This window comes from Rhincodon typus, chromosome 35 (genome assembly GCF_021869965.1).
Source record: "Rhincodon typus isolate 14 chromosome 35, sRhiTyp1.1, whole genome shotgun sequence".
Classification (NCBI taxonomy): domain Eukaryota; kingdom Metazoa; phylum Chordata; class Chondrichthyes; order Orectolobiformes; family Rhincodontidae; genus Rhincodon; species Rhincodon typus.
Window position 1 is genome coordinate 10,733,451 of NC_063366.1, and position 22,938 is coordinate 10,756,388.

Here is a 22,938-nt window from a genome sequence, read left to right on the forward strand (position 1 = left end):
GGAAAGGCTTGGCATTTATGCAGAAGATGGGGTGGGAGGAGAAGTGAACAAAAGGTGGAGATAGAGCCTGAGAAGAGAGAGAAAAACAGGTGGACAGACAGGGGAGAGGGTGAAGTTCAGTCTGGGGGCCATTAGTAGCTGACAATGGGTTGTGTGTAGCAGCAACTAACTGTGATGACAAGGCCTGGTGTATGGGGTTTGGGATAAGGACATGGCAGAAGTTGCTCAGGCCCTAAAATGATTGAACTCAATATTGCGTCCAAAAGGCCAAAGAGTTCCCAACTGGAAACTGAAGAGTCACGGATTTCCCACGTCCCCTTGGAAGCCAGGTGAAAAGTGGGCAGAGCGTGGCCTGGGTGATCATGTCGTCGTGGGTATTGGCGGAGGGCCTGACCAGCGAGGTGACCTGCCCGATTTGCCTGAACCTGTACCAGGATCCGGTGAGGCTGGAGTGCGAGCACAACTTCTGCCGGGCATGCATCGCCGACGCCTGGGGCGAGCTGGAGTCGGGCTTCAGTTGCCCTCAGTGCCAGGAGACCTTCCCCCAGCTGCGGCTCAAGAGCAACCGGCTGCTGGCCAACATCGTGGAGAGGGTCCGGCAACTCCGGCTCGATGCCGCCCCGATCCCCTCGGCTGATTCGGGGCCCGCACTCTGCCCCCTCCACGAAGAGAAGCTCAAGCTGTACTGCCAGGACGATCAGCAGGCCATCTGTGTGGTGTGCGGAGTCTCTAAGGAGCATAAGGGGCATCGAATCGTGCCCATTCACGAGACTATGCAGTACTGCCAAGTAAGGACTTTACATTTCTCTGTGTAAGAGTCATTCACACGATTCACTTGCCGGGTCTGCATTTATTGGCTCCTTAATTGGGGGTTGGGATTGGGGCGGGGGCCGTGGGTTAAGAGTCAACCATGTTCCTGTGGGTCTGGAGTCACATGTAGGTCAGATCAGGTAAGGATGACAGTCTCCCTCCCTAAAGGGCATTAGTGAACCTGATGGGCTTTTCCCCAACAGCCACAGAGGGTGACACAGTGACTCAGTGGTTAGCACTGCTGCCTTGCAGCGCTACGGACCTGGGTTCAATCCCAGCCATGGATGTCTATGTGGAGTTTGCACATTCTCCCTGTGTCTACTTTGGTTCCCTCCCACAGTGTAAAGATGTACAGGTTAGGTGGATTGGCCATGGGAAAGGTAGGGTTACAGGGATGGGGTGAACCCTCTCTGGAGGGTCAGTGTAGACTCAATGGGCCAAATGGCCTGCTTCCATAGGGATTCTATGATTTCCCTGCACTCCAATTCCCACTTTGTTTTATTGCTAAGCCAATTAGTGTATCCCAGGTTTCAGAGAGGGATGACTCCACTATCATCATTATGTAGTCCTGTATCTTTTATGCTACAGGTTAGAAACAGTGACAGGGTCAACCCGCATTGCCTAACTGCACAGGATCTCAATGGTTCAGGCGCAGTGTAAGGTTCTCTTCACATTGAAGCTGTCCTTTTGACTGACGCCCCATGAAGAAAAGATCACGTACACCTAATGCCCCACAGTTCCAGCATGTATTCACAAACCCAATGGGATATCGGCATGGCACAGTCCAATCCCATACTCCTGAGCTCATCAAGTCATCAGCATGGCAACAGGCCCTTCAGCCCAACTCATTTCCTGGTTTCCGAAGCTGAACCAGTCCCACAGTCCAACGATGTGCTGGTTATGTGGATTGGTCATGGTAAATTGCCCCGCAGTGTCCAGGGATGTGCAGGTTAGGTTGAGTTATGGCATGAAGTTCCACGTAGTTTACCAGGAAGAGAATTCCTGGCTAAAATCTATGGGATGGGTCTATGGGAAAGGACTGCCCAGTAGCCCCTCCCACAATCCTGGCATCAGATGACATCCTCATTTGTATTTGTCGCAATGTCATAGCTGGGAGAGCTCACAATGCAGGGTGGTGCCTGCTCCTAAAGGCAAAATGTTCTTTATTCAATTTATTCTGAGGATAGAGGTGTTACTAGGTTCATTGCCTTTCCCTAATTGCCCTGGAGAAGGCGGTGATGAGCTGCCTTCCTGAACCATTGTAGTCCTACTGTGTACAGTGCTCTGAGGAAGGAAAATCCAGGATTTTCATCCAACAATTTACCTCTGAGTTGGGATGGCATCTGGCTCGGAGGAGAACCTGGATACAATGGTGTTTCCCAGCATCTACCACCTTTGCCCTTATGGATGGGAAGGGCTTGGAAGGCGCTGCCAGGGTGAGCCTGGGTGAGCATTTCTTTTTCAATTCATTTATGGGATGAGGGTGTCTTTGGCTAGGCCAGCGTTTATTGCCCATCCCTAATTGCCCAGAGGGCAGTTAAGAATCAATCACGTTGCAGTGGGTCTAAACTCACATAGACGCCAGACCAGGTAAGGATCATAGAGTAGAATCCCTACCGTGTGGAAGCAGGCCATTTGGTCCATCCAGTCTTCAATGATATTCCAAAGAGCATCACACCCAGACCCACCCTATCCCTGTAACCCTGCATTCCCCATGGCTAACCTACACATCCCTGGACACTATGGGGCAATTTAGCATGGCCAAGCCACCCAACTTGCATGTCTTTGGACTGTGGGAGGAAACCAGAGCACCCGGAGGGAACCCACAGAGACACAAGGAGAATGTGCAAACTCCACACAGACAGTCGTCCAAGGGTGGAATTGAACTGCGTTCCCTGGCACAGTGAGGCAGCAGTGCTAACCACTGAGCCACAGTGCCACCCTTTTTCTTGGCACCCTTGATGCCACACTCAATCGAATATGGTAGATTCAATTCCCATTAGTGAACCGAATGGGATTTCCCTGACAATATGCAACGGTTTCATGGTCATCATTCAACTCTAAATTCCACATTCTTTAGCGAATTCAAAGCTGTGCCGAGGCTGGATTCGATTCAGGGTCCCCAGGGCGTTAGCTGGATCGACAGTCCAGCGAAAATACCACTAGGCCATGGCCTAGAGTGTGCCTTGTATACCCTTAATGACGGATGGAGTGACGGAGGGTGGTGAGTAGGGTGACAGACCCCCGGTTAGCTGCTTTGCTCTGGTTGGTACCGGGAGACCTTGACTGTGGCTCCAGCTGCCAATATCCCAGCGATGGGCACTGGGTGTGAGGAGATTTTCGGTGGCTGGGTTCCAGAATGTCAACCAACAATATTGAATGAAGCAAATAATGACAACTTTCACAGCTGTACAGGAAAACCTCTAACCACCAACACCTGTGGTAAACTGGGGAAATGCAAAGCTCTCAGTCCGACTCTGAAACAGACAACAGACTGATGTGATCTTACCCCACATCACTATGAAAGCCAAATCATGAACCAGGAGACCTGGCCTACACTTTTGTCCAATTTTTTTGTAGGAAAAGCTAACTGAATCTTCAGGGGAACTGGAGAAGCGGGTGGAAGCCATCAGTAGGATCGAAGCCAGTCAGGAAAAGGCAGTCCTGGAACTCAAGGTAAATACTCCAGCTTTCGTTGATGGACCAATCAGCATAGTCGCAAAGGGAAATGAGAACTAATCTCGCCGAACCACCAAAATGAGCATTTGTGCCTTACCCTTTCACAAGGTCACTGCTCGTTGCGGCCGGTGGAGACAGCGGGACGTGGAGTCATGACGTTATCATGCTACAGATGGTGGCCATCCAATCCATTGAGATCATGCTAGCCCTCTGACTAGCAATCCAGTCAATTTCAAATCCCACTCTATCCCTGACAATGCCCAGCCACTTTTGCTTTGAAATCACCAGCTTTGGTGAACTAGTGAGGTGATTCTTTTGCCCAAAACCTAATCTCCTGTATTCCCAAGTCCTTGTGCACTCAGCCATAAGGAACAATATTCCTTTGTCTATCTTATCAAACTCTATCGTAAGCCTGGAGGGCTCTATCCAATTTCGCCTCGAAGTTCCAGTCCCAGTTTCTCCAACTCAACCCAGTGTCTAAAATCTCTCAGCCCTGGAGCCTGGTTCTGGGCCCATTGACATGGTTAAATTTGTTATCCCAATGCACTTTATGGAGTGGGGACATGAGAGATGGCTAAAACCACTGCAGGATCCATTGTTGACGAAGTTATTGAGTACAGCATGAGTGAGCCACAGAGTAAATCTACATCGCTCAATGTTCTCCCCCTCCCAATGCACCAGAGCAACATTTTCCAATTCCCCAAGCAGTGAACCTATGAACTATCTGAAGGCAAATGACAATTCAGTCTCAATGGAGCAAACCTTTAACTTGGCATAACACTCTGGCTCCTGAGTCAAACCTCTTCGATAGTGAGGGAGTTTATCTAAGATTACAAAGAGATCTTGATCAATTGGGTCAATGGGCTGAAGATTGGCAAGTGGAATTTAATTTGGAAAAGTGCGAGGTCTTGCATTTTGGTAAAACAAACAAGGGCAGGATTTAGAGATAGTAGGAACTGCAGATTTAATCAGAGATAGTAGGAACTGTAGATTAATCAGAGATAGTAGGAACTGCAGATAAAGTGTTCATCCAGCCCTGCACCTTGTTGTCAAGGGCAGGATTTATATGGTTAATAGTAATGGTCCTCTGTGTACTGTTGTTGAACAGAGAGGGGTTCAGGTACATAATTCTTTGAAGTTTGTGTCACTTGTAGACTGGGTGGTTAAGAAGATGTTTAGCACACCTGCCTACATTGTTCAGACCTTTTGAGTATAGAACTTGGGACATCATGTTGAGCTTGTACAGGATGTTAGTGAGGCCACTTCTTGATCACTGTGTCCAGTTCTGGTTACCCAGTTATAGGAAGGAGATTATTAAGCTGGAGAGGGTTCGGAAAAGATTTACCAGGATGATGCCGGGAATGGAGGGTTTGAGTTATGAGGAGAGTCTGGGACATTTTTCATTGAAGCGTAGGAGATTGAAGGATGACCTTACAGAGGTTTATAAAATCGTGAGGGGTATAGATAAGATGGTAGGCGTATTTTCCCTAGGGTGGGGGATTTCAAGACTAGGGGGCATATTTTTAAGGTGAGAGGAGAAAATGTATAAAAGACAAGAGGGGCAACTTTTTTACACAGAGTGTGGTTTGTGTGTGGAATGAGCTTCCTGAAGAAGTGACAGATGGGGGTACAGTGTCAACATTTAAGAGACATTTGGATAAGTACATGAATAAGAAAAGTTTGGAGGGCTATGGGCCAAGCAAAGGCAGGTGGGACTAGTTTAGTTTGGGATTATTGTTGCCATGGACTGGTTGGACCGAAGGGTCTGTTTCCGTGTTGCATAACTGTATGATTCTGTTCCGCCCAGTCCCATTGCAAGAAACTTAGAGGGCGAATCTAAATTTTAGTTTGTCACCCAGCGGGAGACTTGGCTGTAATGATTGTGAGTGAGCATCCCCTCACTGTAATGAAGGGAAGCCCCAAGCCCTCCTGGATGAACCAACCTGATAGCTGTTGCGAAGGAGTCTATCCCTACGGAGAGGGTACACATACCAGCCTGTGAATCTTGCCTCTACTTAACCCTCTTCACCAGTGTGCAATTGCAAGATGTAAAAACAACAGTTGAATGCCACCATAAAAGCAGAAGGTGTTGGAGAGTCCCAGCATCCGTGGAGAGAGAAACAGAGTTAACACTTCTGGTTTGAGATGACTCTTCACTGAAAACCATCTGAAGAAGATGCATAGCAGACTTGAGAAACATTGACTCTGTTTCTCTATCTCTCTCTGCACAGATGCTGCTGGGTTTCCCCAACACTTTCTGTTTTCAGATTTCCATCAGTATTCTGCTTTCAGCTGAGCGCCAAAGTATAGCAATCTCTGTCCATTTCTTGTGCTGCCTTGCTGATTTTCCTGCCTGCGACTTGCAGCTCTTCCAAGGGCAGCAAACAAAGAAAGATCAGTGGTTGAGGACTACACATCCATTTGGGAGCTGATAAACTGTTACGTTTCTGACTGGCTCGATCCCTTTGGGCTCTGGAGCATTTCCTGACCTTGCCATCAGATAACTCCTGCACCTCCTTGGCAGAATTTTCTCTACCCAATTTGTCAACGAGCCACAGGAGATTTGAGGGCTGAATGGCTTCCTTCTGAATGGGAACAATTCCGCTATCACTTTCCCACACAACTCCTCGGATGGTGGAAAATGAATTGAACAAATGTCTTGCTCACGCATCACCGAGCAATCCATATATTCCTATCCACTTCTTTTTTTTTAAACTGATTCATGGTTGCTTTGTCTTTATTTTTCTACTTATTCTATGAAGGTGATGCTTAACTTTTCGAACTTTGCTTCTTTTAGTACTTTGTAGCTGCTTTTTGTACCTTTTTAGCTAAGACGGCGCAGTGTGTGGTAACATTATGCAGTTTTCACTGTACTGCTGTACTTGAGTACTCATGACAACAAAACCAAAGTCTGAAGTTTGTGGGCATCGCTGGCAAAGTCAGTATGTATTTCCAATCCATGATTACTTCAAGAATCTCATAACGACTCCCTTTCTGGAGCCATTGTATTTGCCTAGGCCATTTCAGAGGGAAGTTTAGAGTCAGTCACATGGCTTTAGATCTTTTTTAATCATTATTTGCTAGCGGGATGTGGGCATCACTGGCTAAGCTGATATTTATTGCCCAGCCCTAACAACCCACACAATAGAGGGCATGATCTACAGGGGGAGGCTAGAAAAACTCAGATTGTTTTCTCTGGAGTGGCAGAGGTTGAGAGGAGACTTGTTTTTTTAACTATTCATGGGCTGAGGGCATCACTGGCCGGGCAGCATTTATGGCCCATCCCTAATTGCCCAGAGGGCAGTTAAGAGTCAACCACATTGCTGTGGGTCTGGATTCACATGTAGGCCAGGTAAGGATGGCAGTTTCCTTCCCTAAAGGACATTAGTGAATCAGAAGGGTTTTTCCAACAATGGATTCATGGTCGTCATTAGACTCAGATTCGACCATGGTGGGATTCGAACCCAGGACCTCAGAACATTAGCTCGATCTCTGGGTTAACAGTCCAGTGATGATACCAGTAGGTCAACACCTCCCACTTAGAATTCTATAACATTATGGGATGCAGAGATAGGGTCGACAGTCAGAATCTTTTTCCCAGAGTTGAAGTGCCCAATAATAGAGGCATGCATTTAAGTTGAGAGGGGGATAGTTCAAAGGAGATGTGAGGGGCAAGTTTTTTTTTACACAGAGAGTGTTAGGAGTGTGGAATGCACTGCCAGGGGTGATGGTGGAGGCAGAGTTTAGTTTGGGATTATGTTCAGCATGGAGTGGTTGGACAAAAGTGTCTGCTTCCGTGCTGTATGACTCTATGACAGATGCGTTAGGGGCGTTTACATGACTTTTAGATAAACACGTGAACATGCAGGGAATGGAGGGATATGGACGAAGGGCAGGCAGAAGGGATTGGTTGCATTTGGCGTCACGTTTGGTACAACATCATGGGCCAAAGGGCCTGTTCCTGTGCTGTCATTATCTATGTTCTATGTGCAGTGAGGGTCAGCCACATTAGTGTAGGTCTGAAGTCATATGTAGGCCCGACCAGGTAAGGGTGGCAGATTTCTTTCTGTAGATGGCATTAGAGGAACAGATTTTTTGTTGTTTTAGCAACACTTGACAGTGGTTACCATCAGGCTAGCTTTCTATTGAATTCTAATTTCACCATCCGCTATCGTGGCATTCAAACCCATGTCCCCGGAACATTAACCTGCGTTTAATAAGATTACAAATCTCGTGAAGATATCACAGCTCCACTGCTTTGCTAAAGTCATAAGTTGGACCAGACTCAGGTGATAATGGTGGATTTCCTTCCTTTAAGGTAATCAGTAAGCTAGATGAGCTTTAGCAACGATTTAGTACCGAGCTGATCACAGTCACTGACATGACCCTCCCCATTCTGGGATTTATATAATGAATTGAATTTAAATGTCACAGTTGCTCTGGTGGGATTTGAAATCAGATCACTCGGCTTGGCTTGCTGGTTATGCTATTATACTCAATTACAGTCATAGAGAACGTTGTGTATTGCCCCTCTCCATTTGCCAGTGCCTGGTTATACATCCACTCATGACTTTTCAGTCTCCACCATCTCACCAAAGTGATCAGTCATTGCCTGGGCAATACACATTCACTGCCCACATGCTATGGGGCTGTGTGGGCACCGCATTGGAACTCTATCTGTTCTCAAACAATGGCCACACTCATGTTCTTTCCAATGGAGGCATCGCTTAACAAGAGAAGGAGGTCTTGCAGATGTTATTCCTCCCTGGAGCAAAAAAAACTTCCATTCATTCGTTGAACGTGTGTGTCAGGACTGGCCAGCATTCGTTTCCCGTCCCTAGTTGCCCTTGAGAAGGTGGTAGTGAGCTGCCTTCTTGAACCGCTGCAGTCCATGTGGAGTAGATAGATGCCGTTAGGCTGAGAATTCCAGGATTCTGACCCAGCGACACTGCAGGAATGGCGATATATTTCCAAGTCAACATGGCGAGTAGTTTGGAAGGAAACTTGCAGGTGTTCCCATGTGTCTGTTGCCTTTGCCCTTCGAGATGGAAGTGGCCGTGGGTTTGGAAGGTGCTGCATGAGAAGACTTTGTGAATTTCTGTCCACTTTGGTAAATCATGTCCAACTTGGCCTTTACACCTTCCTACTCTGTAAGAATCTAGTAAACACTGAATCAATTGAACGAGTTCCACTGGTTGAGGATTCCAGAGCCAGGGGCCATGGCCTGAGAATGAGGATCAGACAGTTTAGGAGAGATGTTAGGAAACACTTCTACACACAATGGGTTGGGGAGGTATGGAACTCTCTTCCACAAACACCAGTGATTGCTGGATCAGTTGTTCTTTTAAATCCGAGATAGATCCATTTTTGTTGAGCAAGCATTTTGAGGGGATCTGGACCAAAGGAGTTAGACCACAGATCAGCCATGATCACATTGAATGGCAGAACAGGCTCGAGGGGTTGAACGGCCTTTCCTGTTCTTATTACATAGCGTCTTTGTGATTTGAGGCAAGTCCTAGGTGCACATTTTTCACCTTGACTGCAGAGACCCCTGTAGTTAGTGATACGATGTATTGCTCTCTGCATAACCCCGCTAGGATTTAAAGCAAAATCCCTCCACAGGTGGAGATAAAGAAAGAGGATCTGAGACTACAGCTGGTCTCAAGGGGCATCAGTCAACCAACATAGCACAGTGCGAATCCACATTTAACCCTGTCAGCTGACCTGGTAGAAAAGACATCACTCAGTACAACAATGACGGCTCAGCCCCCCGGAAAGCCAAGATTTGATTCTCAGTTTGTGCTCAATTCTAAACCATCAGGTTTATGCTTTACCTCATGCTCCTGAGAAAGCTAAAGCAAATTCCCTGACGATTCCCAACTCCTGCAATTCTTTCCATCAGCTAATTGGCGGTGCAGGACAAAAATGCAGTCCAGTAATTGTGAAGAAAATGATGACTGGACGTGCTTTCCTGTTTTTAAAAAAGTCACTGTTTCCTAACAAGTGCAATTAGCTATCACGAAAAAGAGCAGAAAGTTTTAAGATGAGGTTTCATAGCAGTGTAGTTTCGATAGTGGAAATGAAAAGAAGCATTTCCCATGGTTAGAGCTCAGCAATCAGAGGACACAGATTAAAAATGACTGGCCTCAGAGCGGACAACTTTACAAAACACTAGTTCATGCCCAACTGGAAGATTGTGCCCAATTCTGGGGACGACAATCCTGGCAAAATGCTAAGGCCTTGGAAAGATTTATTAGGTTCCAGGGTTGAGGTACCTCAGTTATAATGAGAGACCGAGGTGAGTCTGGATTGTCTTCTTTTGGACGGTAGAGATTGAGGGGGCATGTAACAAACATTGCAGATTATGATAGGGTGAATGAGTGCTTCCGTTGGCATATGGCCGAAAAGCAGGAGGCACAGATTTAAGATAAGTGAGATCGAAAGGACCAGTGAGGAAATCAGGATAACAATTGGTTTGTAGAGAGTTTTTTTTAAATTTCAAAAATATGCTTTATTCGTAAAAAAAAAGTCTTTGTATCCTTTATTCATAAAATAAATATTCGTTCTGTACAGTAGCATGTCAAGGAAACCAACAAATATTGGAGTTTGACTCTATCCAAACAAACTAAAGACATCTCTTACATATGCAAAATTATATTTGTGTGCATTTTGTAGTTGTTTCTCAAGGATCTGTACCCAGGTACCTTTTACCTAAGTGCGACTTGGAGACTTAACACTGCACTCATGTGAGTACATGTGACAATAAAGCTAATTTCTAATTCTAATTCCAATTGTAACTCTACTTGCAAAGTGCTGCCTGAATAGGCAGTGGAGCAGATCCAATAGTAATTCCTGAAAGGCACGAAGATGAAAATATAGAAATGTAACATTTACCGAGCAACAGAGAAGGTGGGATTGGACTATTCGTTCACTGGGCCAGTATAGGTCCGATGGGCTGCAAAGCCTTCTTTGGCAGGTTTTATTTTTAAATTCATTTTGTGGGATGTGAGCATCGCTGGCTGGGCCCAGCATTTATTGCCTGTCCCTAACTGCCCTTGAGAACAAAGAACAAAGAAAATTACAGCGCAGGAACAGGCCCTTCGGCCCTCCAAGCCTGCGCCGATCCAGATCCTCTAACTAAACCTGTCACCTATTTTCCAAGGATATGTATCCCTCTGCTCCCTGCCCATTCATGTATCTGTCCAGATACATCTTAAATGACGCTATCATGCCTGCCTCTACCACCTCCGCTGGCAATGCATTCCAGGCAGCCACCACCCTCTGCGTAAAGAGCTTTCCACGCATATCTCCCTTAAACTTTTCCCCTCTCACCTTGAATTTGTGACCCCTAGTAATTGAGTCCCTCACTCTGGGAAAAAGCTTCTTGCTATCCACCTTGCCTATACCTCTCATGATTTTGTAGCCCTCAATCAGGTCCCCCCTCAACCTCCGTCTTTCTAATGTAAATATCCTAATCTACTCAACCTCAAGAAGGTTATGGTGATCTGCCTTCTTGAACTGCTGCAGTCCACATGCTGTGGTTGACCCACAATGCCATTAGGGAGGGAATTCCAGGATTTTGACCCAGCGACAGTGAAGGAATGGTGATATATTTCCAAGTCAGGATGGTGAGTGGCTTGGAGGGGAACTTGACAGTGGTGGTGTTCCCATGTATCTGCTGCCCTTGTCCTTCTAGATGGAAGTGGTTTGGAAGCTGATTTCTCAGGGGCTTTGGTGAATTTCTACAGTACGTCTTGTAGATAGCAGGCAGTGGGGGGTATTCCATCACACTCCTGACTTGTGCCTTGTAGATGGTGGACAGGCTTTGAGGAGTCAGGAGGTGAATTACTCGCTGCAGTATTCCTAGCTTCTGACCTACTGTCGTGACCACTGTGTTTATGTGGTAAGTCCAGTTGAGTTTCTGGCCAATGGTAACCCCCAGGATGTTAATAGTGAGGGATTCAGTGATGGTAACACTGTTGAATGTCAAGAGGGTGGTGGTTAGATTGTCTCTTACTGGTGACGGTCATAGCCTGGCATTTGTGTGGCGCGAATATTACTTGCCACCTGTCAGCCCAAGCCTGGATATTGCCCTGATGATGTTGTGGTGTGGGGAGGCAGCATTGTCAATGGCAGGCTATCCACTGTGAACTCAGCTTGCCGTCTGTATCAAACAGGACAAAACGGAGACTATAAAGAATCGCATCGCCTCGGAGTTCGACGCGCTGCACAACTTCCTGCAGGAGGAGCAGGATGTGGTCCTGGGCAGGCTTCGAGAGGAGGAGCACAAGCTCCTGCAAGAGATGCAGGAGAACCTGAAGAAGCTACACGCAGAGAAATCCACCCTGGAAACCATGCTCGCCAGCATTCAACAAAGACTCCACGAGGAAGACCCAGTTTGCTTACTTCAGGTAAGGCTGTTTGGGAATCCCATTCCCCTGCCTATTGCAGGCAGGAAGAGGAGGTGGGGACTGGGCTGGAGGTGGGTCTCCACTTTAGCTTTGAGTCAGAACTGACTGCACAACAGCGAGTTCCATTGAAGGGCACCGCGAGGCATTCCGCTGAAACAGCATTGGACAATGAGACACATAGAGGGAGGGGCACCAGGACCTATAAAGCTCGGTGTGACAGAAAGAGGAAAGAGAGATGGAGACTAGAAACATAGAAACATAGAAACAAGGTGCGGGAGTAGGCCATTCAGCCCTCCGAGTCTGCACCACCATTCAATATAATCATGGCTGATCATGCAATCTCAGTATCCCATTCCCGCTTCCTCTCCATACCCCTTTATCCCTTTAGCCACAAGAGCCATGCCCAGCTCCCTCATGAATATATCTAATGAACTGGCCCCAGCAGCTTCCTGCGGGAGAGAATTCCACAGGTTCACAGCTCTCTGAGTGAAGAAATTCTTCCTCATTCTCAGTCCTGAACGTCTCACCCCTTATGACTGTGACCCCTAGTTCTGGACTTCCCGAAATCAGGAACATTCTTCAGTGTTGTTGGAGGTGCACGCGTCCAGGCAAGTGGGAAATATCCAGAGTGGTTGGAATAATTTTTTCTCAAGAGGTCCTGGAGGGCTATCTTTTTTTTTGATTTTTGGGGCCTACTTTGTGTTTTTCAGGGGCTCCTGTTTTCATCCACAGTAATTCTTTTATTAGATGACACAGTCAAGTGGTACCATTTCCCTTCTGTATTCACATGGAACTTTGTTCAGGTTCTCTTTCGAGAGATAACGCAATTAGTTAAGGCTGTAGGAATATATGTCCATGATTAAAATTAGAATCAACAAGTACGTTTATTTTTGTTAATGTATGAAATGTAACTCTCCCAACTTGCTTCTTCACAACGCCCCTCACCTCACTGTCACCACTCCTCTGCACTCCACCCTGTTAGAGTCCGGTCCAAACTCCCGCAAAATATTCAGAAGACAGTTCAGACTCTAACTTCTCCATATTTTAAAGGTAAATGCAAGGGGTTTCATTCCAGTTGGTCAAACTATCAGAGTTAAGGCAAACACATTTTATCCATCCACGATAGTTAAAATACAACAAAGGAAAGAAGGAATTGAAATAACTCTATTGGAAAACTTAACAGAATAATTGATATGGTAACAATTACTAATTAACTGTTCCAGTATAGTAACATCCCATAAACACAGCCTTGACAAAAGGCAAATTCAGACACAGATTGTCTCACATGCAACTCCCATAGCAGACAGAGAACTCCCAGCTTTTAGCTGTAATTAGGAGAGTGAGAAAATAGCTATAACCTCTTCAGGACCCCAACAATGTTGGCTGAAAACTAACTAGAGATCCTGGTTCTGTGAATGGGAGCTTTGACCACACCCACTCAGGCTGCTTCTATTGTTCCAAATTTATAAAAAACAGAAACACAGGGCTTCACAGGTACAGGTTTATCTTCCCATAGACTGCTCATCACCTGTCCCCCAACCTCTCTCTTAAAAAAACCAGGACAAACACACTTTTTAAAGACACAGTATCATCTCATACACAAAACCCAGCCCCAGCATTGAGTGTGGAGTGGGATGTTAAAAATAAACAGCTTCCCTTTACAATGGTCTTAATGTTAATATTGATCAGGTGAAGGTTAGAAGTGCTAGAAAGCAAAGACATGATTTTTTTAAAATTAAAATGTTAAGATTAAAGATAATGAGATTTGAAGTTGGCGGCCAAAACAAACATTGACAGCAACAGATAAAACTTACTGTGGATGAAGAAGGTAAATATAACGAGATTAGAGCCGATTCCTGCACAATTGATCCAAATCTTTATGCAGTAAATGTAATGAACACTTGTACATACACTTGGGATGCACGAAGCGAAAATCAAGCCAGCAAATCAGTGGAATGACGCCAGGATAGCGAAAGGCTCCCTAACTATCCCACTCCTGACCGGGTCCTTGTCCCAGTGGCCACTCACCTCAGTCAGAATAACCCTGAGGACTGCTTAGACCTCACAAAACTCTCCTGCACACCACAGAGCTGGCCAGTGCATCTCTTCCGATCACAGTTTCCCTCCCTCCTGCCCTCACTGTACCTCCTTCCCTTGTAGGTTTCACTCACGTTCACCCACTATTCCCTGCTCACTCCCAAATTGCCTGAGTTTCTTGGATTAGCTCACACCGAGTCTTGCTCGCCCATCCCCCCACTGTGCTTCCTCTCCAAAACTGGCTCCCAGTTGAATGTCAGGCTTCGTCATTCGTATCCTTCTTTGCCAATCCTCACCCCATTCCATGTCTCTCTAATCTACTCCAATCCCACCAGCCTCCAAGAAATCTGTGCCTCTCTAACTCTGGCCACTTAAGCATCCCTATTTTTAATTCCAACCATCGTTACTGACTGCACATTTAGTTGCCTAACCCCTAAGCTATGGAATAACCTCGCAAGCCTGCTCTGTTCCCTCCTTTAAGGTACTCCTTAAAGTCTACTCCTTTTGAACAAGCTTCTGTTCATCTGACTCATATCGCACAGAATCTGACCCTTTGGTCCAACCAGTCCATGCCGACTATAATCCCAAACTAAACTAGTCCCATCTGCCTGCATTTGGCCCATGTCCCTCCAAACCTTTCCTATTTATGTACTTATCCAAATGTCTTTTAAATGTTGTAACTGTATCCACATCCACCATGTGGAAGTTCATTCCACAAACAAACCAATCTCTGTATAAAAACATTAGACATCACATTGTTTCTTATATCTTTCTCCCTTCACCTTAAATGTATGTCCCCTAGTCTTGAAATCCCCCACCCGAGGGAAAAGATACCTGCCATTCACCTTAACTATGCCCTTCATTATATAAATCTCTATTAGGTCACCCTTCAACCTCCCATGCGCCAGTGAATAAAGCCCCAGCCAACTCAGCCTCTCCTTAGAACTCAATATCTCCTTTGGTGTCTCAGTGTTATTTTGTTTTATAATATTTTTGTGAAGCCCTGGGACATTTCATTTCACAAAAGACCTGAAGAACCACACAAGTACCAGGCAATGGCTATATCCGACAGGAGACGATCTCATTATCGCCTTGACTTTGCATGGCATTCCCATCACTGAATGCCCCACACCGTCTAACATCCCGAGAGTTACCACTGACCAGACACTAAAATGGACTAGCCCTACAAATACTATGGCTACAACAGCAGGCCAGAGGCTGGGAATTCTATGGCAAGCAACTCACCTTCTGACTCCCCGAAGCCTGTCCACCATCTGCAAGGGAGAAGTCAGAATTTTGCGGGAATACTCCCCACTGGCCTGGATGGATGCAACTCCAATAACACTCAAGAAGCTTGACACCACATAACACATCAAGGCTCTTTCAAAAGCACTTTCCGAGTGGATCAAAATCTTGGAATTCTGTTCCTAATGTAGAGTAGGTGACACCCTGTGGACCACAGAGATTCAGGAAAACATCTCGCCACCACCAACTTCTCCAGGGCAACTGGGGCTGGGCAATAAATGCCCAGCCAGCAAGGCCCTCCTTCAGCAAACAAACCTTACAAAGTTGCTGCTGTATGAGGAATCATGTGTCGACCTTGCACATTCTCCCCGTGTCTGCGTGGGTTTCCTCTGGGTGCTCCGGTTTCCTCCCGCAGTCCAAAGATGTGCAAGTTAGGTGGGTTGTCCATCTGGTGGGCAAATTATTGGAAATGGCTCGAGAGACAGGATTTATGATCACTTGGAAAGGCACAGTTTGATTGGTGATAGCATGGATTTGTGAGGGGTAGATCATGCCTCACAAACCTTTGAAGAGGTGACCAAACACGTGGATGAAAGTAGAGCAGTGGATGTGGTATACATGGATTTAAGTAAGGCATTTGATAAAGTTCCCCATGGTAGGCTCATGCAGAAGGTAAGGAGGCATGGGATAGGGGGAAATGTGGCAGATTGGATTCAGAATTATCTGACCCTTAGAAGACAAAGGCTGGTAGTGGATGGAAAATACTCAACATGGTGCTCACTTACGAGTGGTGTACCACAAGGATCTGTGTTCTGGGTCCTCTTCTATTTGCGATTTTTGTAAATGATTTGGATGTAGGAGTGGAAAGGTGGATTAGTAAGTTCGCGGACAATACGAAGGTGGGTCGAGTTGTGGATAGTGCGGAGGGCTGTTCTAGCTTACAAAGGGACATTGATAGGATGCAGAGCTGGGCTGAGAAGTGGCAGACGGAGTTTAACCCTGAAAAGTGTGAGGTGATTCATTTCGGAAGGACAAACTTGAAAACAGAATACAGGGTTAACAGAAAGATTCTTGGCAGTGTGGAGGAGCAGAGGGACATTGGGGTTCATGTCCACAGTTCCCTGAAAGCTGCCACCCAGGTGGATAGAGTTGTTAAGAAGGCATATGGTGTGTTAGCTTTCATTAATAGTGGGATTGAGTTCAAGAGCCGTGAAGTTATGCTCCAGCTATATGAAAGCCTGGTTTGGCCACATGTGGAGTATTGTGTCCAGTTCTGGTCGCCTCATTACAGGAAAGGTGTGGGAGCGTTGGAAAAGGTGCAGAGGAGATTTACCAGGATGTTGCCTGGAATGGAGGGAAGGTCTTACGAGGAAAGGTTGAGAGAACTAGGGCTTTTCTCTTTAGAACGACGAAGGATGAGAGGTGACTTGATAGAGGTGTACTAAATGATCAGACATATAGATAGAGTGGACAGCCAGAGACTTTTTCCTAGGGTAGAGGTAGCTATTATGAGGGGACATAGTTTTAAAATGAGTGGAGATAGATATAGGAGAGACGTCTGAGGTAGGTTCTTTACTCAGAGAGTGGTAGGTGCGTGGAATGCATTGCCGGAGAGGGTAGCAGAGTTGACCTCATTAGGGGCATTTAAGCAGCTATTACATAGGCATATGGATGATAGTATAAGGTAGGGGTGGAGGTTAGATAGATCTTAGGTTTAGGGTAAAAGTTCGGCACAATATCGTGGGCCGAAGGGACTGTACTGTGCTGTACTGTTTTATGTTCTATGTTCTAAATTGCCCATAGTGTTCAGGGATATGCAGGTTAGATGGATGGGCCATGAGAAATTGCCGCATAATGCCTGGGGATGATATGGTTAGGTGGATTAACCCCATGCAGGTTTAGGGGGATGCAGTAGGGAGGTTGTTCTGAGTGGAATACTCTTCAGTGTTGACTCAATGGGCTGAACAGCCTCCTTCCGCACTCTAGGGATTTTATGGTTGGATCTTCCTCCTCCCTTTTACTTCAGTCTGCTGCCATTCCCATTCCTCAATTCCTCTGCCACTATTTTCCATACCTGATACCCACTGGGAGTCTCTGGCCTCAGCCGCTGATGTCACTCGTCACTGCTGCGAAATAGCTTTTGTGTTGATTTGCCTAAATAATAACAATGACTTCTCTATTGCTGTTCATTGAGTGAAGTTGTTCTGAGATGTTGGAAAGTGTCACTGTAATCTTTTGTCACAACAATCATTGTCCTTCCTTCATTTCACAGGATGTCAAAGACCTATCGGAAAGGTAAGATTTGAATCGTTGTGGTCTCTGAGATATTTTACAATATCCTTATGCACCCATGTCTGCGTATATAGGTGCACAGATACGATGCAGCACAGCTTAAACACACAGAAGCATCTGTAAATGTACGCACATGTACGATTGCAGGTATATTCCCACAAATACACTGTAGTTGCTCATCACAAGATACACAATTGGTTCACTGATGCCTTTCAGGGAAGGAAATAGGTACTCGACATGGATAGGGTGAATAGTCAAGGATTTTCTCCCAGGGTAGGGGAGTCCAAAACCAGTGGGCATATGTTTAAGGTGAGAAGGAAAAATTTAAAAGGGGCCTAAGGGGCAACTTTTCCACACAGAGGGTGGTGCATGTATGGAATGGGCTGCCAGAGGAAGTAGTGGAGGCTGGTATAATTGCAACATTTAAAAGGCATTTGGATGGGTATATAAATAGAAAGGGTTTAAAGGCAGATGGGCCAAATGCTGGTAAATGGGGCTAGATTAATTTAGGATATCCTGACGGCATGGATGAGTTGGCCGAAGGGTCTGTTTCCGTGCTGTACATCTCTCTGACTCGATGATTCATTGGAGTTTAGAAGAATGAGAGGTGAACTCATTGAAACATACAAGGTTCTTGAGGGGCTTAACAGGGTAAATGCTGAGAAAATGGTTTCCCTCATGGGAGCGTCTTTGACCAGGGGGCATAGTCTGAGAATAAAAGGGCACTAATGGACTGAGATGAGGAGGAATTTTCTTCTCTCGTGAGTCTTTAGAACTCCTTGCCACAGAGATCAGGGGAGGCAGAGTCATTTTGTATATTTAAGGCTGAGATAGATAGAGCCTTATCACTAGGGGAATGAAGGGTTACAGGGAAAAGGGCAGGGGAGTGGATTTGAATGTTGGATCAGCCATGATCCTGTTGAATGGTGGAGCAGGCTCAAGGGGCTGAATGGCCTACTCCTGTTCCTATGGTCTTATGCATCCCGCACTCTTGTAAGCCGTGCTCAGTGAAGACCCTGGGGTTAAAGCCAGTGTTGAATTGGGCAGAATTGCACTAGAACTAGATCATCCCAGCACCTCCCATGTTCTACCACCCTCCATGCTAATATTTTGTGGCCTCCTCCCCTTCCCCCGGTGGGGATTAGGCTTCGGCCTTGCCCGGCCTTGGCAACACTGGAGCCCAGCAGCCATTGAATCCTGATGCTTCCTAATTGGTACGTGAAAGGGAGGCAATTGGTGGACTGTTAATCTAGAGACCCAGGTAATGTTCTGGCGACCTGGGTTCGAATCCCGCCACGGCAGATGCTGGAATTTGGATTCAATAAAAATCTGGAATTAAGAGTCTGATGGTGACCATGAATCCTTTGTGGATTGTTGGAAAAGCCCATCTGGTTCACTAATGGGAAGGAAACAGCTGTCCTTACCTGGTCTGGCCTACATGTGACTCCAGGCCCACAGCAACGTGGTTGACTCTTAGCTACCCCTTGGGGCAATTAAGGACAGGCAATAAATGCTGGCCTCGACAGCAATGCCCTCTTCCAATGAAGTTAACAAAAGAGGAATGGCGCTGGTAAGAGGTTGCGCAATGAGTGAGGCACAAACCGCGGCAAAATAACTCGAGCCTCCGCCATCTTTTCCGCTCGACAGGCTGAAGCAAGACATTGCAAGTTGTGAGGTCGTGCCTGCCCGAAGGTTGAACATCGGGTCATTTCAAGGCCCCTTGCAGTACGCGGTGTGGAAGAAGATGAGAAACCGGATCAGTCCAGGTGAGGTTTGATCGGTTAAGCGAGAGCAATAACAAGGCTCACACTCTCCTGCCCTCCCGTCGGGATACAGGCTAAAAACAAAAACAGAAAATGCGTCATGGCCACAGGGTCGCAGAATCATTTCAGACATGCAATGAGGCCCCTTTGGACCATCAAGTCGATGCTAGCTCTCTGAATGAGCATTTCACAAAGTTCAACCAACCCACCCCCCATCACCTCCAACTTTGCTCCTGATATCCCTACCTGGGTTTCCTTCTAAAAAATACAAAGATAACTCCCTTTTGAATGCCTTATTTAAACCTGTCCCCACCATAGTCTCAGGTATTGCACTTCAGACCTGACAAGTGGGTGAGAAAGGTTTCCCTGTACTTGGTTTGACCCTGGCGTTCTCAATCCCTTCGCTAGCCGGGAATGTTTTTTCCCACGTCTACTCCATCCAGACCCCTCACTGTTTGGAATGCATCCGTCAAATCCTCTCTCGGCATTCCACTCCTGAGGGAAATCAGCCCTGGCGTCTCTGATCTATCCTCATGTCAGAAGGTACAGGTATCTTCCCACAGCCTCGAGACATCCCGAAACACTTCACAACAAAGCTTTTGTCTATAAAGTGGCGACACTGGTGCGATGAAGGATCTGTAGCAGCTATTGTGCTCATCCCACTAAAAAGCCATGAGATAAATGATGAGCTGTGATTTAGTGATGCTGGTTGCGGATAAATATTGGCAGCAACACTGGGGATGTCTTCCCTGCTCTTCCTTGAAATAATGTTACAGGATTTCCTATGTCCACTCGAAAGTCCAGGTAGGTCCTCAGTTTGAGGCATTAGCTGAAAGTTGGCACAGTTGACAGCGCAGAGCACCTTCACAGAGTACCGCACTGGAGTGAATGCATTACAGACTCAGTTCCCTGAAATCGGACTTGAACCCATAACGTTGCACGTGTGTATGAACCAAAAGAGATAGTAGGAACTGCCGATGCTGGAGTCTGAGATAACAAGGTGTAGAGCTGGATGAACACAGCAGGCCAGGCAGCATCAGAGGAGCAGGAAAGCTGATGTTTCGGGTCTCGACCCTTCTTCAGAAAAACCAAAACCTAGGTTAACGTTCCAGAGCAGTATTATAGGAACTCCAGCACTGTCAGCTGAGCCAGTTGCTAGAATGTTAGAATGGCACGGTGGTTAGCACTGCTGCATCATAGCACCAGGAATCTGGGTTTGATTCCAGCTTCGGGCAACTGTCTGTGTGGAGTTTCTCCCCGTGTCTGCGTGGGTTTCCCCCGGGTGCTCCAGTTTCCTCCCACAGTCCAAATATGTGTAGGTTAGGGTAGACTGGCCATGCTAAATTGCCCATAGTGTTCAGGGATGTGCAGGCTGGGTGGGTTAGCAATGGGAGCTGTAGGGATCGAGTTGGGGGCTAGGTCTAGGTGGAGGGTCGGTGCAGACCTGATGGGCCAAATGGCCTCTTTCTGCCCTGTATGGATTTTATGATTCTAACATTATATCAAAGTCCCATCTGCTGTTGTAGCTGCAGCCGGGGAAAGGGATTGTGCCTTCTTCCTGGTCAATATTCATCCCCAAGAACACTTAAGAAGGATTATTCGTGCGTAATTACATTATGGTTTGTGGACAACCTGCTTCAGCTCCTGTATTGCAACAGTGTCTACACTGAAAGAATATACGGACGCACAAAAAGTACTTCATTGACTGGAAAGCACTTTGGGAGCTCCGAGGGCAGGAGAGGTGCTACGTGAATACAAAAAATACATCATGCTTTCCTGCAAGTGTTATACTCACTACCCTTCTGTGTCATCCCGACAAGCTCAAATCATCAGTGGCTACCATGGATTCAGTCTTGACTACTGCGCCACACCATGTCTCGACTTATAATTTTTAAAAAATCAACGTGTTATTACACACCTTTGGATCAGGTCAGACTTGAACATGGGCCTCCTTGCTCAAAGGTAGGGATACTACAGCAAGGGTCCCATCCCACACACTGCCTAGATATTTCCCCAGTCAACCTGTTCTGGGATGTTATGATACAGCTGCTGGAGTAATCGGGTTTTCTAGCTCAGACACAGAAGCACTCCTACTATACTACAAGGGCCCCCACACCATACCTAGTCTCTGTCATCCATGTGAGTCCAACTCAAAACCTCTCTTCTGAGCCCTCTGCAGCTTAATAATATCCTTCCAATAACAGGGTGACCAGAACTGGACACAGTGCTCCAGAACAGGCCTCACCAACATTCTGTACAACCTCAACATGACGTCCCAAATATATTCAAAGATCTCAGCAATGAAGGCAAGTGTGCTATATGCCTTCTTCGTCAAATTGTCTATATGCGATGCAAATTTCAAAGAATTATGTGCCTGAACACCTAGGTCTCTCTGTTCTAGCAGCACTACCCAAGGCCCCACTTTTAATTATATAAGTCTTGCCATTGTTTGTTTAACTAAAATGTAATACCTCGCATTTATCCAAATTAAACTCCATCTGCCGCTCCTCAGCCCATTAACCCAATTGATCAAGATCTCTTTGTAATCTGAGATAACCTTCTTCACTGTCCACTATACCACCAATTTTGGTGTCATCTGCAAACTTACTCACCTTGCTTTCTATATTCTTGTCTAAATCATTTATATAAATGACAAACAAACATGGACCCAGCACCGATCCCTGTGGTACGCCTCTGGTAACAGGTTTCCAGTCCAATAAACCACTCTCCACCATCACTCGCTTACAATTTTTAAGCCAATTTTGTATCCAATTGGAAAGCTCCCCCTGAAATCCCATGCTATCTTACCTTACTCATTAGTCAACCATGCGGAACCTTGTCAAAGGCTTTACTAAACTCCAAGGAAACAACGTCCACTGCTCTGCCTCATCAATCTTTTTTGGTAACTTCCTCAAAAAACTCAATTCAAGTTTGTGAGTCACTGTTTCCCTCACACAAAAAATGTAATGCCCATGACTCTGAGCTAGGAGGCCTAAAGTCATGTCTCACTTGGTCCTGAGGTGTGTGGTAACTTCAGTTGATGAGAATATATCTGCGGAGAAATGTTCAGGATTTTTTTTTTTCGGAAAAACAGCACTAATATTTTTCAAAGTCCCCTGACCTTCCGTTGTGGAATTGAAGTTCATATATTTTAGGACAATCCTGAACACGTTCATAAATGTCAGCCTGCACCTTTGTTCACTGTTTTTGTTAACCAGCTGTACGCTGGCAGTCAGATGGAAAATGCAGGTGCGTGTGGTTATGTGATAAGGCTGAAAGCAGCTACAGATAGAGAGTTGCAAGATGACTGTGCTGTTCTGCCTTCATAAGGTGGTTTCAGATGCCTGCAACTCCCCAAGGTGTTGATTCACTGCAAACAGCAAGATAATGCGTGGGTTAGCACAATTCGAAAGCCCTTCACTCTCTGCACAGTCAAAGCAGACCTGGAACAGATGGCAGGAGATAAGGATTTTCAGAGATGGTCAGAGCAAGTTCTGACAGAGCACGTGATTTCCTTAGCTACATGTTATCCTCCCAGCCAGACGACAACATTCAAAGACACTCTGCTTTACCCCGTGTGTTGCCATGTTGGAGCAGTACGTTTTCCTCACTGGAAAGAAAGATTTATGGAGACTTTTAATCAGCCTAGCCAGGTGGGACTTTAAACCTGGGACACTGCAGCTGGGCCACAAGAGGCCCTA

At 46.2% G+C, this 22,938-nt stretch overlaps 1 protein-coding gene across 1 annotated transcript in view; it reads left to right on the forward strand.

Annotated features, from left to right (window-relative positions):
- The first annotated feature begins 362 nt into the window (after window positions 1-362).
- LOC109919062 (zinc-binding protein A33-like) overlaps window positions 363-22,938 on the forward strand; it is a 29,222-nt gene continuing 6,646 nt past the window's right edge. Inside the window, exons 1-6 of the mRNA XM_048616510.1 lie at window positions 363-788; window positions 3,391-3,486; window positions 11,667-11,900; window positions 12,611-12,739; window positions 17,455-17,477; window positions 19,122-19,240. Of these exons, the coding sequence (XP_048472467.1) occupies window positions 363-788; window positions 3,391-3,486; window positions 11,667-11,900; window positions 12,611-12,739; window positions 17,455-17,477; window positions 19,122-19,240 (1,027 nt within the window). The remainder of the gene's footprint in view (window positions 789-3,390; window positions 3,487-11,666; window positions 11,901-12,610; window positions 12,740-17,454; window positions 17,478-19,121; window positions 19,241-22,938) is intronic.